Here is a 16,704-nt window from a genome sequence, read left to right as displayed (position 1 = left end):
ACTGATGAAGGAGTCTCTCCAACTTCTCCCTTTTTTATTTAATGTTCTTGCCATTTTAGCCTGATGAAACTGATGGTGGACTCTCTCCAACTACTTCAAATCTTATACAATGTTCATACCATTTTAGCCTCCTAGAATTGAAACTGTTGATGGACTCTCTCCATCATCTTTCCATCCTCTGTTATCTAATTTTCACGATGAATGCCATATTAGCCTGATCCAACTTCTCCCTTCGTCATTGGATTTTAAGTACACGCATGATACAAGCTCTATACAGATATTATGACTGTAAATTATACACTATTAATGACAAGTAGTAAAATTTTACTGTCACACGTCAGATTATCGATCATCCCTTGATGTCAGTAACAAAGAAGATTCAATTAGGTCCACAGTCACACTGTTATATTTTCCTATATAAAAACTTTGAAGCTTTTAGCTACACTTGATATCAGTCTCAAGCGTTATATAAATCATCGCTATTCGGGAATAATTGATAGGAAACCATCTAGTTTCCGGAAGCCTTCCGCAGCTGTTTTGTTCACGTTATGTTGGTTTTACTATACACGTCCCGTTACTGATTGTGATGATTGTTGGCAATATGGAGTAGTCATTGAGCACTTTATCACAGTAAGCCACTTATTTGTACATGATTTTTTATTTATCAGACTGTACATGTAACTGTTTCAATGTTATGGTTCTCTAGAAAATTATTAGTACACATAAACTTACTCAACTGCTATAAACCCCGAATCCTTCTGACTTGATATTTTCGGTTTTCGATTCTTTGATCTGAGAATGGGAATGTTCTAACATATGACTTAATTATATATATAGTGTAGCTAGTTAAATTTGATGATAGGTTTAGAAAAAAGTGGGTCTATACGGCTCTTGTTCCTGCGAACTTGATATATATATATTTTTTGCTCTTTAAATATTAAACCTTATATCATTTCCGCTAAACTGCCGTAAAGTAATCGAATATTTTAGTTAAGGATTCAACCATATTGGCAGATATACTCTTTTTTGCTTTTGAAATTGACTCAATAGACTACTGTAAATCATCATTTCAAGAGCATATCTTAAAAGGTAATATATAAAGGTAGGTAATGTAGGTCTACCTAAATCATCTCTAATTCTTTGAATGTGTGTTTTATGAGGTTTGGTTTAATCTAGCTCGGTCGTAATATGACTGACAATTACGATGAAATGATGTAATATTTGTTGTATTTTTTTTTAATTTTTTTTTCTCTAAACCACGCGACTTCTCTGATGCTTTTAATTTCCTCACTAGACAATTCTATTGATTTTCTCTATTTTGTTTAACGCTTTATTTTTAATATCAATAAGCAACGTGACGCTCACTTTGTTTTCTCCTAGTGAACAGGTTTGGATCATAAAGAATACCTTCGTGTTTTATCAAACTGTTAGGCCTTTTTTTCGGTATGAATAAAATGTTTACCTGTAACATGCTATTAACCAGGTACACTCTCTCATTAATTAAAATGCAAATGTTTAATTATGAATAATGAATATATTACTGTCATGTCAGAAAAGTTTTATTTGTATTGTTTAAAAGAGGATATTACTTTAATCAGGTAAATAATAACTTTACTATTTTTTTTCTATTTCTTATCTCTACCCCAACATCTTACTCCGGGATTTAATGTTTGAGGAGGATATCGGTTGGTTAGACGGTAGTGCAGGGTATTGGTTGGGTAGACGGTAGTGCAAGGTATCGGTTGGTTAGACAGTAGTGCAGTGCAGGGTATTTGTTGGGTAGACGGTAGTGCAGGGTATTGGTTGGGTAGACGGTAGTGCAGGGTATCGGTTGGTTAGACAGTAATGCAGTGCAGGGTATTGGTTGGGTAGACGGTAGTGCAGGATATTGGTTGGTTAGACGGTAGTGCAGTTGTTTGATATCTGTTAGTAATTGTCTCTCTGTTTTGAAAATGGAGGTCTATCTATACCTATATACATATATTTACATGAAGCCCCATGTTTGATATACAATATCATGATTTACTTGGATAGTAATGATGTAATAGTTTGACCTACACGTGTACTTCCATTGCCGCGTGCTTAATAGCAATGTGGCTACTTTAGTTGATATGAGATGTTTACCAAGTATATACAGACGCGTCGCTGCAATTGGCCACCTACTTCTGCCTTTGAATTATCTACAAAAATGAGTAACTTTGACGAAATTAATATTTACGGTTGACTCATGATGATTGTATTTGATGATGAAAAGTGAATGAGGAATTTCCTGTGCGAGGTTTCCATTTGAACAGCGCTATTTTAACCTGTTTCAGTGTGGTTTGTTTTAAGAGTGCATATCACCTGACTAATTATTGCATTTTGATTCTCTTTCAAAAAATAAGAATTCCTACTTATTCTTTGTGCATTATCTTACACTTTTTGCTCGTTTTTTTTTAAGGATGTATTTGACAGCACAAACAAGTTTCAAGATTTATTGAAAAATGTTTTAATATATATACTTTTAGTTAACTAGAGATAATTGTTACAATGTTATGCAGCAAATCTGTTGAACGAAGATCAAATTTCATAGTTCTCTAATACTGTAGGGGAAAAATAGATAAAATTATTTCACCAAAAATTGATCTTGCAAATTTTTATGATATGACGTACATACAATCATGAAAATCGTTTATTATTGAAATTGATCCTTTAAGTTTCCTTTTAATATTGTATAGATTGTTTCAGGTGAATGATTATTGTAGCACATGTTAGAACATAGTTAACAAATGCCTATGTTTGTCAAAGTTAATATATGATTTCAACGATAGAGCACCTGTTACAGTAACATCAATCAGTTATATCGACCGATCGTAAACCATCAATAATATTGTTTTAACTGTACAATGGAATTCCATTATACGAATCTTTATCTTTCACATTTTTTTTTATTTTCACTGATCGAAGATTATGAGATTAATGTTGGTTTTGTTACTTTACAGCTTGTTCCTATCTTTAACGAAATCATTTTGCATTTGCCGTTAATATTGACTTCAACATTAAATCAAATGTAAATACAATCAAATCGAACTTTCTTGTGCTTTCAAACGTTTGGTTCAACAAACAAAATTCTGACACATGTACATATGTAAATAAGATTTCTCTAGGTTTACATCAATGATTCTGTTCTCTTTTAATTATTACATATTTATCTGTGCTATAGTAACTCTTGGATTTTTTTTTTACAGTAAATAGAATTAGGGATTGATTGAAACTAACTCCGTCATACATGTTTTGATCTGATTTAAAAGGTTGGTTGATTGAATGTTGGTGTTTAACGCCTAAGCAGCAATATTTCAGCTACATCCGGACAATGAACATGAAAATGACGATGAAATGAAAAATGGCATAGGAGACAAGGATAATAGAGTCGACGAGTTTTGATTGCCACTGGAAATACGGAGAGGGGTAGGGTCGGGCAATTTACCCTCCTGCAGCGGACCGCAAAGGGTCCTACTCCTATCGAATACCCTGCGCGGTTCTTTAACGTGCGAGGAACGTGGCATCTTCCCCAACACATTGCACCTCTATGGTTTGCATGGTTAGGTTTTCCGTATTATGGCCAGACGACCCAGCATGCAACATGCTAGGGATACCCAATTCCACTGTCTAGAGGACACAACCCAGTTGCTTTGTGGACAGAGCACCTTAGCCAAAGGCCAGGGTTCTGAGCACTATTTAGTCGTCGCCTTTTACGACAAACTTAACGCTGCTGTGGGCCTATTCTTTGACACCCGTATTCGCACGGGGCTGTTCAAAAAGAAAGAACATCGTTTAGCTAGATCCATAAATCTCAGTTTCCGCTATATAGATGATGTATTATCGTTAACCATACATAGATTCGGGGATTTTATATATACATCGCTTCAACCCCAAAGAACTTGAGATAAAAGATACTACAGATACTCTGAAGTCAGACTCATTTCTTGATCTACACTATCGATGGTGAAGGAAAACTATTGACTATACTATACGACAAGTATTTTCAACTTTCCTTTCACCTACATCCCTTCAACACCTGCGTATGGAGTTTTCCTATCACAACTCATACGTTATGTCAGAGCTTGCTGTAACTACTCAGACTTCTTACAATTAGGCTTCTGAAACAGGGTTATGTTGCTACAAGATTGAAGTCATCACTACAGAAGTTTTATGGTCATCATCATGAACTCGTGGATCGTTACAGTGTTTCCATATGCACCACGAAAACTAATTTTTCAACGCGTCACAGTTTTCTCTTCCTTTTTTCGTCAATAATGGACTTGACATTTTATGAGCAACTCGGCGGGTGTTTCAAGAAAGGGCAGAGGACGCTTACCCTACCGATACACCTGGTCCATGCTTTTAGTGGATTCCGAGTCGCTCATTTACTTTTGTTACTTTGTGTGTATATGTATTATTTTTGTTATTTAATGTTCTTTGTTGTGTTTGTCTGTTTTCCATGTCTGGTTTTTTGTTCCTGGATTACATTCTCTTAATTTCCGCTAGAATCTTATTTCCCTTGATTACTTTTTGAAGATAAAATGAAAGCATGACATATTTATAAATTATATGAAAAGTACAGTATACCTGATAATGAGACAACCATTTCATTCTGAGGTTGGGGCTTGACAGTGTTTTGGAAATAAACTTTCTGGCCTACACTTCCTAGAAAATAAATAAATTTTCTTACCTCATGCCAGATTCTTCATACAGTGAAAATAAAAATTTTCGATGTTGTCGGAAATAAAAGTCTGACCCGCAAAAGTTCCAAAATAAATATTCTGACCCAACAAAATCTGCTAGACCCACCCTCAGAATCAAATGGTCGTTGCCTAACTAACTAATGTTGATGAAACTGATGGACAAAATGTTAACATGGATACCATAGTACATGTAAGTGCGATCCAAGTCAAATACAAAGGAAATAAACTCGCCAGGGTGAACTCTGGCGCTTCGAAAGGTTAACGCTTCATACAAGACTCCAGTCGTGCTTCCAAAAGAAGACCAAAATCAGATGGAATGGGAAGAATTAGAAAAATGAAGATCACGCCGAGTTTCTGATTGGAAACGGACACTTTATAATGGTCAATCAGGTCATAGTAGCAACCGTTGAAATTTTGGAATAACGATTTTTAATACTTACCAAGTAGATGTGGAATAAGAAGCCTGTCAATATCTAGAAAATTAGTGTAAATTATGCAATTTCTAACATGAATAAGAGACAAAAAATGCATGCCGGAACGACTGTAGTGTTACTATATGAAAATGGTAATAGGGAAACCGAAGTTTGCCACATAGTTTAGAGGAAAGAATTTCTCTTTTGTCAGACAAGATAAGAGACACCCATCCGCGAGTCTTTACTGCCCTTAATCTAATCTATTGGAGATATGAACTTATTAAGATATGCACCAATTCGATGACTTTTAGTGATAGAACATCTTATATATAGCGACAGCTGGAATTAAAGGAGTCTGCCATGTACGTTGCTTTTTGTTCAAGTTGTGGGTGACGTGCAGCGGTCCATCCCTGTCATTGGTAAACATGTAAATGGGTGACGTGCAGCGGTCCATCCCTGTCATTGGTAAACATGTAAATGAAATATGTTTGTTTAAGATGTTTAAATTTGGAGCTGATGACTTCTTTCTTTACGACAACTTCTAATAGATTGTAAGATGACACTGTTATTAAGTACAATAAGCAAAGTGTGCGACACAACACATCTGTGGCTGGTTTTTTTTTTCAGTGTTGTGTTTATATTTGTTTGTGTAACATAAGTATTCAGTGTAAACAAGTAATATATTGTGTTATTCTAGGAATGGGTGTTCGTGTGTCATTTAACCTGAATAAAAAAAAAAAAACATAGGTAAAATTATGTTTAGAATTATTTGATTTTTGACGCGAAGTTGGTTTTTTACGCCTTTTTGCCATAGCACGGTTTTAATTTTTTGTTTTTATTTTTGGGAAAATCATTCAAGTTGGTATGAATTTTACGTTTCTATAAAAGTTTCAACTGATGGCGGGAATAAATACATGGACAAGGCTTTGTTACCAAAAGTTAACAAAAGATTTACGGTCGGTACCATAACCTAGCTGTCGATATAATGCTTTCTTTTCGAATATGATCAGCAACCTCCAACTGTCATAGATGTCTTTCCATTTCACCGGATTTAGTTTTCAGTGAATAGTGTCTTGCAGATAACAGGAAATGTTGACCCTTCGAATTATCAGTACATATTTTAATCCCTTCTCAATGTGGTTCGCTTTGTTTATTTTTCTGAATGTTCTTTTTGATTTTTCTGCGTACATTTGTTCTTTACCTTCGATATTACTGCTTCTTTTTTCATTAGGAACACCAGACCAACCTCCCCTTTTTTAGAGCAAAATATCTGCAATCTGTTATACGTTTTTCTTTCAAATTTTGGGCATGAACTTGTTTCAAAGGAGTGGACGAAAAATCGATTGGCGAGAGTTACTTGCTTGCTGCTCTTATACCAGCATGTTTTCGACGATGATTCGGCCAAAATTATTGATGATGATATTATTTCGTTCATTTCAGTTATCTATGATGATTTTGCCAATACTGCTGGTGATGCTTTTCACCGAGGTGTCGGGAAGGATGAAGATGGGTGCGCGGGCGCACTGTGATGATGGACATGTAAGGCTAATATGATACACGTCACAAATGTAAATGCACCCGTGTACATTTTTGAAGCGGACAACTAGTTGATGCTCTCTCTGAAAAAAGGGAAGTGGAAAATTAAAACAAAAATGTGATTTAGGAAGGGATAACAAACACTCTGACCAACAAAAAAAATCATTTACGCCCAATAGTAAAATTTTACACTCTATTTCTTCTAGTATTGTATCATTGTATAAGTACTAAAAAATTGAATAATTATGTACTGATTTAAAATGTCAAAGATGTACATCTACCCTGGTAAAACATTTAAAATAATAGCTGTAGTTATTTCCCATTTTATATCAAAAATGCTTGAAGATCCGGGTTAATGATTTGAACTGCCTAATAATTTCATAAAATTACAATTAATTCAACTGTCAATAATTGTCCTATTGCACAGAACAAGCATAAATTAAATGTATATCCATTTTAATAGATTGTCATGGATATTCTATAATCGAAGATGTTTACAAATATCGCGTTTTGTCACATAGAACATTCTCAACAAAAATATGAACTTCTTTTTTACAGACAAAATTGGACAAGGACTTTACCTGCGCTGAATTTATGTGTAATGGGAGGCAGATAAAGGGGGCTGTAAAGGTATAAATGGATAACTCTATCCACTTATTTTTTTTTTCTTTTTTTACTCATTGACATTTACCCTACTTTGATTATCCTCAGAGAATATACAGTACTAAAAAAGGGAAAGAAAGAAAGGTGTCATGTAATTTTGATATATAATGTGTCATATAGATCTTGTAGCGTTGGTAATTGTAATAACGGACATAAATAAAAAAAAAGAAAGAGGGAGGGAGAATTATTTCTAATTGTAATTAAATAAAGGGAATAATTTGAAAATCACTCAACAAAATTAACCTGAACTGTGGCGACTTTTGTCATCAATTGACCACCCATGCCCAATCAAAGCAATCGATGTTTTCGTAGCAACTCCTAGTTATAATTGTTTATATCAATTGCAATAAAATGATACTGGGAATTCACCTTAGACGAAGAAAACTGAAATGGTAAAACAAATTATGCATTTGAAATAAGATCACGAAATGTTAAAGGGTGAAAGCCTGATGTTCTTAATAATTATAGTTAATTATAAAAAGATTTTTTTTAAATATAGGTTATGATGAAGTTCCAAGAATATGAATACAATTGCACTGGTTTCTTTATGGAAGTTTATTATCTATCAAGGGACTCATCATAGTCATCTGCATATTTTTGTTTTATCAGTCTCGATAAAATAATGCATCAGTTGATAACTATCATGTTTACTCGTGCCGACACCGTCTTTTTTAACATTCCATTTTTTTCTGATTATTTTTTTTTCAGAACATTATTGTAAAGAAACACATGAAAGAGAAAGATTATGGGGTACGGTTATATACTTGGTTATTATGACCTTTATTTTTAAACTCCTGTCTATGGAGTTTTCATATCACATACGTTATGCCAGAGCTTGTCGAACTTTCGCAGACTTTTTTTTACCGCGCTATACTTCTTACAAGTAGGCTTCTAGAGCAGGGTTAATATGTTGGTTTAAGATTAAATTCCAGATCCGAAAAAATAAGAGATGTAGTATGATTGCCAATGAGACTGCCATTCACAAAAAGTCAACGAATAATTAAACTTCTATACAGGTCATTATCACCACACGGTCTTCAATGGTTTCCAAACTCATACAATAAAGCAAGCTGTGAAAGTAGTATATTGTATGTGCAAAAGACAGTATATTAATCATGTCACATTTCACATTCATAATTATAGAATGACCATGCTTGTATGGACAAAACTCTGAGCTACAATGTCACAATTCCATCAAGGTACGTATTATGTAATTTTAATGGATTATAATACCTGTTTGTTTGTTTTTGTCCTTTTAACTTGTCGTCAACGTGTCATAACTATATCGCTTAACTTTTTATGACGACTACGTAGATTTTGATGTTTCTAGAGTGTCTTTCTATTTTGATTCTTTGGTGTGTATTTTTTGTCGATATTTAGCCATCCAGGGATTTGACACGCACATAACTAATATATTAACCTGATATTTTTCCAATACTTTTCACGTTTTAGCTTGAGTTTCATAAAGAAAATCTCGAACCTGTTTTTTAAGGCCTACATTTCCAGCAATCGTATCAGAAGGTTTAAAATTTAGTTGATAATTTTAGTAGTACTAATTTGATACTGTTTAGAAGCGAGATGATTTTCCCTACATCTTGTTTAATATGACTCTATGTATTACCTAAGCCGGACGGAGCTATTTATACTCATGTAACGACTATGAGTGATACTCTATCTCAGAAATGTGCTTGACTTCCTATAACACAGTGCGTTTGGTATGGGTTTAAATTTCAAACAATCGCATCTTAAATACAAACGTCACTTCCGACAGGGCGATGTTCCAGAGCATCTACACATACAGAACATCACTAACCCCCCGTTCCTATATTAACATTTACCGATATGCAGCTTGTTTTATACAGAATCGGTAGAATTGAAAGTCTGATAGTTACTTGTATATTGAAGCCGATACTTTAATCACGGAGTATTAAAATACAAAAGTTGTCTCATGATCATGAAAATATTGTCATGATCGAACTTTAAGTAATTATGAAACTATTTTTTATGTTTTAACGTGCAAACTGCGTACCACATAAACAATATCCTGCTAATTATCCTTTACACAATATTTTCAATTATGATTGAATCCAATCGTTTCGTTGTGTTTGTTTGTTGAGGTTTAACGTCCGAGCAGCAATATTTCAGCTATATTCAGACGAAATCTGAAAATCGTTTCGAAAGTTACGAGAACATTGCGATCCAAAATCAATCTAACACAGATACCAGAGTATGGTTTCAGTAGTAAAAGACCTCGCCATGTGTTATGAATGTCACTGAGAGGGCAAAGTTTAATAATTCATGTGTATGTTTAAAGGCAATGTGTTGCACTCAATTTTGTTTGTCTAAGCTTCATATTACAAGATTGCCATTTATGAAATATCTTCCCAAAAGGAGTATGGTTAATAACCCAAAATTATTTTTGCAAAGCTCTTCAACTTCACTTTAGCATGAGTGATCTGGTGCATGGTCTGTTTTTTTTTTTTTTTTTTTTTTTTGTTTTTGTTTTTTGTTCTTTATGGTTTTGAACTGTGCTTCATCTTCGACTTTGAATTTGTTAATAAGCCATGTAAGGTGTCGTGTTGTGTTTATATGTTTGGTGTTTTTTAACAAAAGTTACATTTTCGCCCAAAAGCACATCATCAGCCACCTTACACTATTAAGATGTGTTCTTTTTAAATCACAGAAAGCGAAACACCTTACCCTATAATGTTTGTGCAGCTGCTACTTCGGAAATTCCAGACATAATGTGTCCAATTTAGAGCAAACATGTCGACGATTCATTTTAGAAGATTTTTGTTACTATTTTTGTTGCTTTTTTTCCTGATTTTTCAAAATTTTGTATTTCAAATAAGGCTAAGCGTTTTAAGTTGCTATATTGTTAGTGACTTCTAGCACTCGTGATTTCGGTACTGTATCTACCCCCACCTTATGCTGCAGATAGGTGCCATAGAACTGTCACTTCTAGCTAATGCTTAATAGGTAAATGTTCCTCTTAAATGCCATACACATGTGTTCTAAGTGTGTTTTTTAGAGCGGGAATTTTACATTCAAAGAGGAAATGATCGATTAGCATTGAACTTCCTGTAAAATATATCTGAGAAACGCCTAGTCTCCGATTCACAGGTTACCAGTTGTTTTGATTGAGGAACAGCAACGAATTTAAGAGCATATCGCAACTTCGATTGAATTCTTACCGTTTCGGACTGACTCGAAGTTTGCCGAACTTGGCCGATTGATGAACTGTTGCTTTACGAACAAGTCAAGTAAATTTTCGAAAAAAACTTATTTTGATAGTAATGTACAAATGTACGATGTAAAAAGATGTGAAATGGAAAAGAACACGAATGTTTGATATCAATCATCATCATTGCATAGACTTCCTTAAATTGACCTAAAATCTTCAAGTTTAAGCTCGCTAAAATTTGTGATTGTCTGAATTCTGAACCAAGTCCATACATATATTTCTAGTGTTTATGGTGAAATTGAGAAAATCACTGACTGATTGATTGGAAGTGAAATTTAGTAGAGTATTGTATTCGCCTGGATGTTGGAAGCAAGCCAGAATCAGCAGCATGGAATATTTGACGATTAACGACCTTGAAAACTTCAGTCTTTGATTTTTATACAGATCCCAAATGATTTTTTTTTTTGCTAATAGCTGTAAATGACCCATATTAAAATACGTGGTTGATCATGAGGATCAATTTAAACAACATATCTCCCAGATTGATACAGACAACTGTCTCCAATGTAAAATAAATGTATTTGTATAAAATGTGTACATTCTTTATAATATGATCGTATGTTTTCTTTCTACATAGTGGGACACATCGTCCGGCGTGGCCTAAATACGGAGAATATCCTTACGTCCCACCTCAAAGATGGATTCATAGTTTAGAGGTAGGAGTGTTATATCTAATTACGTGTAACTGTATTCAGAAGAGCGTTGTAATTTGACTAAGATAAAAAGCTAAGTAGTTTAAGAAGTCTAAGCTAGTCATCGTTTGAAATAATCCATAAAAACGCGTAAAAAAGTCAGGAAGACTTAGTACTTGATTTGAAAAAATCAAAATGTCCGCGGTACCAAGATGACAACCTCTCTCGAAAATTACATTTTTTTAAACATAACCCCAAAACATTGTGAAGCAATAGAAACATATTTTTGAAAACCGTGAATGGGAACGTTTGGGAAACATCTATGTTGATATCCGAATTGTTATCGCCATAGTACGCATGTTTTCTTTCTTTAAACATGGTTTCAACCCTGCCTAAATTATTTTACAAATATATTGTATTTGATCAATAAATATCGCAGTGATATCAATGATGTATATGGTATTGTTTTCTGTATGACAGTTATTGTACTAGATTGTTTTGTTTGTACTTGCATTCAGTGCTGTAATGTGTTTATTTTTCTGTTCTTTTTTTCATTTAACCTCGGCTCCGAAGGTTAGGGTATACTGTTTTGTCCTTATCCATGTTTCAGTGTTTCCGTCACAGTTTTTTTTTCTAGTGGTCGCAGTTTGCTCAGTCAATACTGACCACAGCGGCTTGAAATTTTAACACTATGCCATATGGTGAAGTCATTTTTTTTTTTTTTGGAAAATTTTGACAACAACTTCCTGTTCAACGAGAACTTTGTTTATTTTCCTTATATCGAGATTGACTAGTAAGCCATCGTTTACAGATTTTGTTTTTGTTTTGTTTTGTTTTGTTTTTTTTTTAATTGTTCTTAAGTTAGAAGGCGTAAGACTAGACTAGACAAAATAGCAAGAATCGTTTCGTTTAATATGGGCAAAATATTTTTTTATTAAATATGTTTATGTTTTTGGTCTGTTTTAGCATGGCGCTATCGTCTTCCTTTATAATCCATGTCTGGAAAGGAGCCAGGTTGAACTATTAAGGAAGGAAACACAGCGCATGGCGAGGAAACGTAAACACCTCTTTATAATGACACGATACAATTTACCGGCAGACATGGTAAGTAGATACTGTGACAACTGAACAGCTCGGGATACAAATATTAATCCCTATACCGGTTTAATATACAAACGGTAGCTCGAGATGCGTACTATTTTCAATATTTGATGAGTTATTCCGAGCTTGTGTAATGATACTACGTGTGCTACTAATAATTGGAATAACTTCTATCTGATTATTTCTTTCTATACAAAAGAAAAACAAAAATACGATTTAATCCCTCTTTGGAAAGGCTTTGTCATCTGGTCAATGGACAATTCTGTATCAGATTTATATACACCTGCCTCATCCATATCTTAAATTTACCTGCTGACGAAAATTTAACAGCATATGTAGAAAAAAGTACATGTGTTGTATATCTTAAGCCGGTTACTAGAAAACGTTTAGTAGAATGAAAATTGCACTGTTTTGATTTCTTTTATTTTGTGAGTTTTTTTTCACAAATGAGACCATATGAAATTAATAATTATGTTAATAGTACAACTTGTTTCTGACAGTTTTATACATTGCAAATAAAAGTAAAGTCAGAACTAAACTAATTGACCTTCTATATGTATATTATGATCTATATTGCTGAAGACGTTACGCGCGATGTTCGTACATGAAAGCGTAACAGAACGTCAGGATTATAAGCAACGCAAACTATTAGGGAAAACATCGGTTTTAGCTAGTGGAACAATCTTGTAAGACTGAAAATGTGACGATGTTTTAATCTTAAACAACAGAAAATAATAAAATATGAATTATATTAAAATTGCGAAAAACAACGGTCTGAAAATTAATGAAATTAAACCTGTAAAAGAGCATTACTAAACAAATCATAGCTGGTAACTTCAGTCACTCTCGGTTTTTTTTTCGGACCAAAATTGGAAGTGCGGGCAATCCTGTAAGCCTCGAAAAATAGCTTATATATCAAAATGTTACGTCTTGAAGGCAAATTTGCTGAATAATTATAAACTTTAGCGAAATAACATTTATTAAGTAACAACATTATCGCTTTTTCTTTATCTTAAATTTTTATTCTTTGGTTCTACAATAGGTTTGTCGTTTTCACTTTTCATACGGGACACATTTCCTCTTTCCATGCGGGACGCACTATTTTTCCGCAACATCACAACACCATCAAACAATATTACCAAAATAACTACCAGAACCCCTTGTTTGATAAAACAATGATATGCTTTACAATCATTTGGCATTTACTTGAAAATAGTAGTTAGTACATATGATTGCTGAAAAATGTTACCGGGGATTTGCTGAATAAGTCGAATTCAAAAAGTTGTAATCGTGAAGCGCGTAGCTTAAAAATGAAATTTTTGCCCAATATTTCGATAATTTTCTTAAATGTCTTTATTTTTCAAAATAAATTCTGTGAGGAAAGTGGTTCTAACGCAAGAAAATGACAATTATTGGACATGATTCTAGCCATACACGCTGATTATGAAATACAAACAGCGCGCGTAACGTCTGTAGCATATTTTTACATATTGTACTGTTTGATTCCTGACAACGTACTAATTCAACTGTTTTACATAATCATCTTGAGACGATTACATATCAAAGTTCTTAACCATGAATTGCCTTTTGGTAAAAGTGTGAACTATTCTTTTTTAAAGCCAATCGCACTTGTAGCATGGAGGGCCAATGTGCAGTTAAACGGTGTAGATTCTGCTGCCATTCGCGAGTTTATCAAGGTAATTTACCAATACGCCAATACAGCTAAAGTACCAATTATTTTAAAGGTGGAGGGGAGGGAGAAAATGGTTTGTGCCCTGGTGCACAACCTGCTTGAGTATCAAAACGATTTGGAGTTGGTACGTCCACTTAAAGAGTCGAAAGCTGAAATGTGATCTTTGACTTCAGTGTGTACTTCGGTTGTTAAGTCACTCGGTATCATGATTTCACACATTGATTTAAAATTTATACACATCATAAGGCACTGATTCACAAGAATGACACCCCATAAATCTATTCTAATGTCTGTTGGAAAAGAACAAGGGAGGTAACCTTACCATATAGAATGGAAAGTTCAAATGTACTGACGTTAGTTTGCCCGATGGTGAAACTGAATTTTTGTTTAGTTATTCCGTTACCAGCTACAACTAAAGACTTCCAAATCAGTATTAGTGTCGTATAGAAAGATTTAATGAGGTGTGGGATTAGTCAAAATTATCATTATTTAAGGAGGTCCTTAACTGTATTTTGAACCTCCTCAATTATTTCTGGACCTACAATCGAATTGTGGAACTCCTCAAATATATTTGGACGTCCTGAAATCAAATTGTGGAGGTCCAGAAGTATTTAATGACCTCCTATAATAATTATGATTTTCACTATTAGTAATTTCGTGCCTCATATCATTTCGTATAGGGTATGCACTACGGTTGCGTACACATATACTTATATCAGAATCATGAAATAATTATACAAGTAAAGTGTCATCAATGTCAGAAGTCCACAGAGTGAATACATGTGATCATTGTACTACTGTAATACACAGTACCCAGACGAGAATTGGCTTTTAGATACACATGAACATAACGCAATAAGGGGTCAATATATGTTGTCGCTAGGATTTTTTTTAAAATATATTGATTCAATAAAACTTTCACTTATGTAGTTTTTCTAAGGACATGCGAAAAAATAATTTCGTGCAAAGAAAGTAGGGTGAGTCCACGAAGATCGGACAGAAAAGTAGTCTTGAACTATAGATAGCCATTCACTTTCCTTTTGCACTCGTCAAACCAACCTTTTCAGTGGAACATTTTTATGTTAATATGTTAGATTTTCTTTTAAAACGTTTGGCATCTTATAGTGTGATGTTTGCTCTATTTAATAAGTCATCGTTCATATCTTTTGACAAAACATTAGTTTGTAGAGAGGCAAAAAGAAAATGCACTATATCTTACTAGCCTCCATGTTTTGAAGTATACCCGCTCAGGGACATGCAATGCAATGCTGGTTCCTATTGTCCCTTATCCACAATGACAGACTGTTGTAAGAACATGTCAAGTATTGTCCCTTATCCACAATGGCAGACTGTTGTAAGAACATGTCAAGTATTGTCCATTATCCACAATGGCGGACTATTGCAAGAAAAAGTGTTGCCCTTTATCCAGAATGGTAGATTATTGTAAGAGCAAGTATTGTCCCTTATCCACAATGGCAGACTATTGTAAAAAAAAAAAAAAGTATTGTCCTGTATTCTCAATAGCAGACTATTGTAAAAACAAGTGTTGTCCCTTATACACAATGGCGAACTAATGTAAGAACAAGTATTGTCCCTTATCCACAATGGCGGACTAATGTAAGAATGATATTTTTATGATTTTCAGGCAAAATACAACCAAGGACTAGAGAAGGTTAGTAAGGATGGACAGTACAACTACCTACAAGGAAAGAAAGAAATTCCGGTAGAGTTTATAGAATTCTGTCGGATGATGAATGTTCAGAGCCAATTTGTCCAACAATATCCCTATAACTTAATATAAAAAAATTGTTTTGTGGTGATCTTGTTCTTGTTTCTTCCATCTGATGGCTGTTTGAGACTTTTTGAGTGAAAGCGGTGAAATCATAATACATGATAGCTTTTTGTGCCAGTCTTTGTTAGGCAGTTAAACAACACACACACACACACACACACCGTCATTATCATCGTCACCTTAATAGTATAATGTAGATATTGTCACCGTCATAACTTACTATATGATCTTTAACACTTTTTTTCATCTTTATTGTAAAAACAACATATAACTTCAAGTAGCACACTTTCCTGACTTTTATAATTTTACACTTATAACCACAGTTTATTGGGATATTTTTCAAAGCTACCCGAACTCAGTCCATATATATCTTAGTCCTAATTCGTTGGAACGATCTTGGATGAATTAAAGGTTCTCCTTCAGTAAAGAGTGGTTTAAATTATTTCTCCCATACACCGCTCGAGCGCGTGATTATAAAATTTGTAATTTCCCGCCACGAGCCGGGAAATTAAAATGTGGCGTGAAGACTCCCACGCTTACCACGTTTACCATGTTTACAGTCGTTATTCATATTGTTGGTCAATTAAATACTTGTTGATTTACGAATGTTATTCATATTTTAAAAGATTAGTTGGTAGTGTATCAAATAATCGTAATGGTAGTGACAGCGATGACGCAATGACTTGATGACTGGAGGGGAGGTCCTTGATGACGTAGTTGACCTTAGGTAAATTAGGGTATTGACTAATTTATTTTTATGGTTTTATTTATGGGAGAAACAGATTCTCCACTCTAGATGGTAAAATTTAAATTTTCAGCAAGTGAGCTGTAGCAAGAATAGGTTGAAGGAGAATTGGTTTCTCCAATTAAATCTGTAGAAAAATTGAAAATGTAAAATTGCGGGTA

General features: G+C 34.0%; 1 protein-coding gene across 5 annotated transcripts; it reads left to right on the top strand.

Annotated features, from left to right (window-relative positions):
* Positions 1 to 376: 376 nt before the first annotated feature.
* On the top strand, positions 377 to 15,826 carry LOC148608012 (uncharacterized). Of its 5 annotated transcripts, XM_088545548.1 has the most exons (10): positions 377 to 630; positions 1,580 to 1,598; positions 6,578 to 6,676; positions 7,232 to 7,303; positions 8,045 to 8,086; positions 8,480 to 8,535; positions 11,158 to 11,236; positions 12,179 to 12,316; positions 13,933 to 14,010; positions 15,652 to 15,826. In XM_088545548.1, the coding sequence occupies exons 3-10, from the start codon at positions 6,584 to 6,586 to the stop codon at positions 15,805 to 15,807; spliced, it is 714 nt and encodes a 237-aa protein (XP_088401674.1). In that variant the 5' UTR covers positions 377 to 630; positions 1,580 to 1,598; positions 6,578 to 6,583; the 3' UTR covers positions 15,808 to 15,826. The 5 variants fall into 5 exon arrangements, with proteins under 5 accessions (XP_088401674.1, XP_088401673.1, XP_088401675.1 ...); XM_088545547.1 differs by lacking the exon at positions 1,580 to 1,598; XM_088545549.1 differs by lacking the exons at positions 377 to 630; positions 1,580 to 1,598 and adding an exon at positions 1,434 to 1,483.
* The last annotated feature ends 878 nt before the right edge of the window (positions 15,827 to 16,704 follow it).

Source organism: Perna viridis, chromosome 9 (genome assembly GCF_037379345.1).
Source record: "Perna viridis isolate PV_CMFRI_1.1 ecotype Kerala chromosome 9, ASM3737934v1, whole genome shotgun sequence".
Taxonomy (NCBI): domain Eukaryota; kingdom Metazoa; phylum Mollusca; class Bivalvia; order Mytilida; family Mytilidae; genus Perna; species Perna viridis.
Note: the sequence above shows the minus strand (reverse complement) of the source record. Positions and strands in the feature narration are given on the sequence as shown.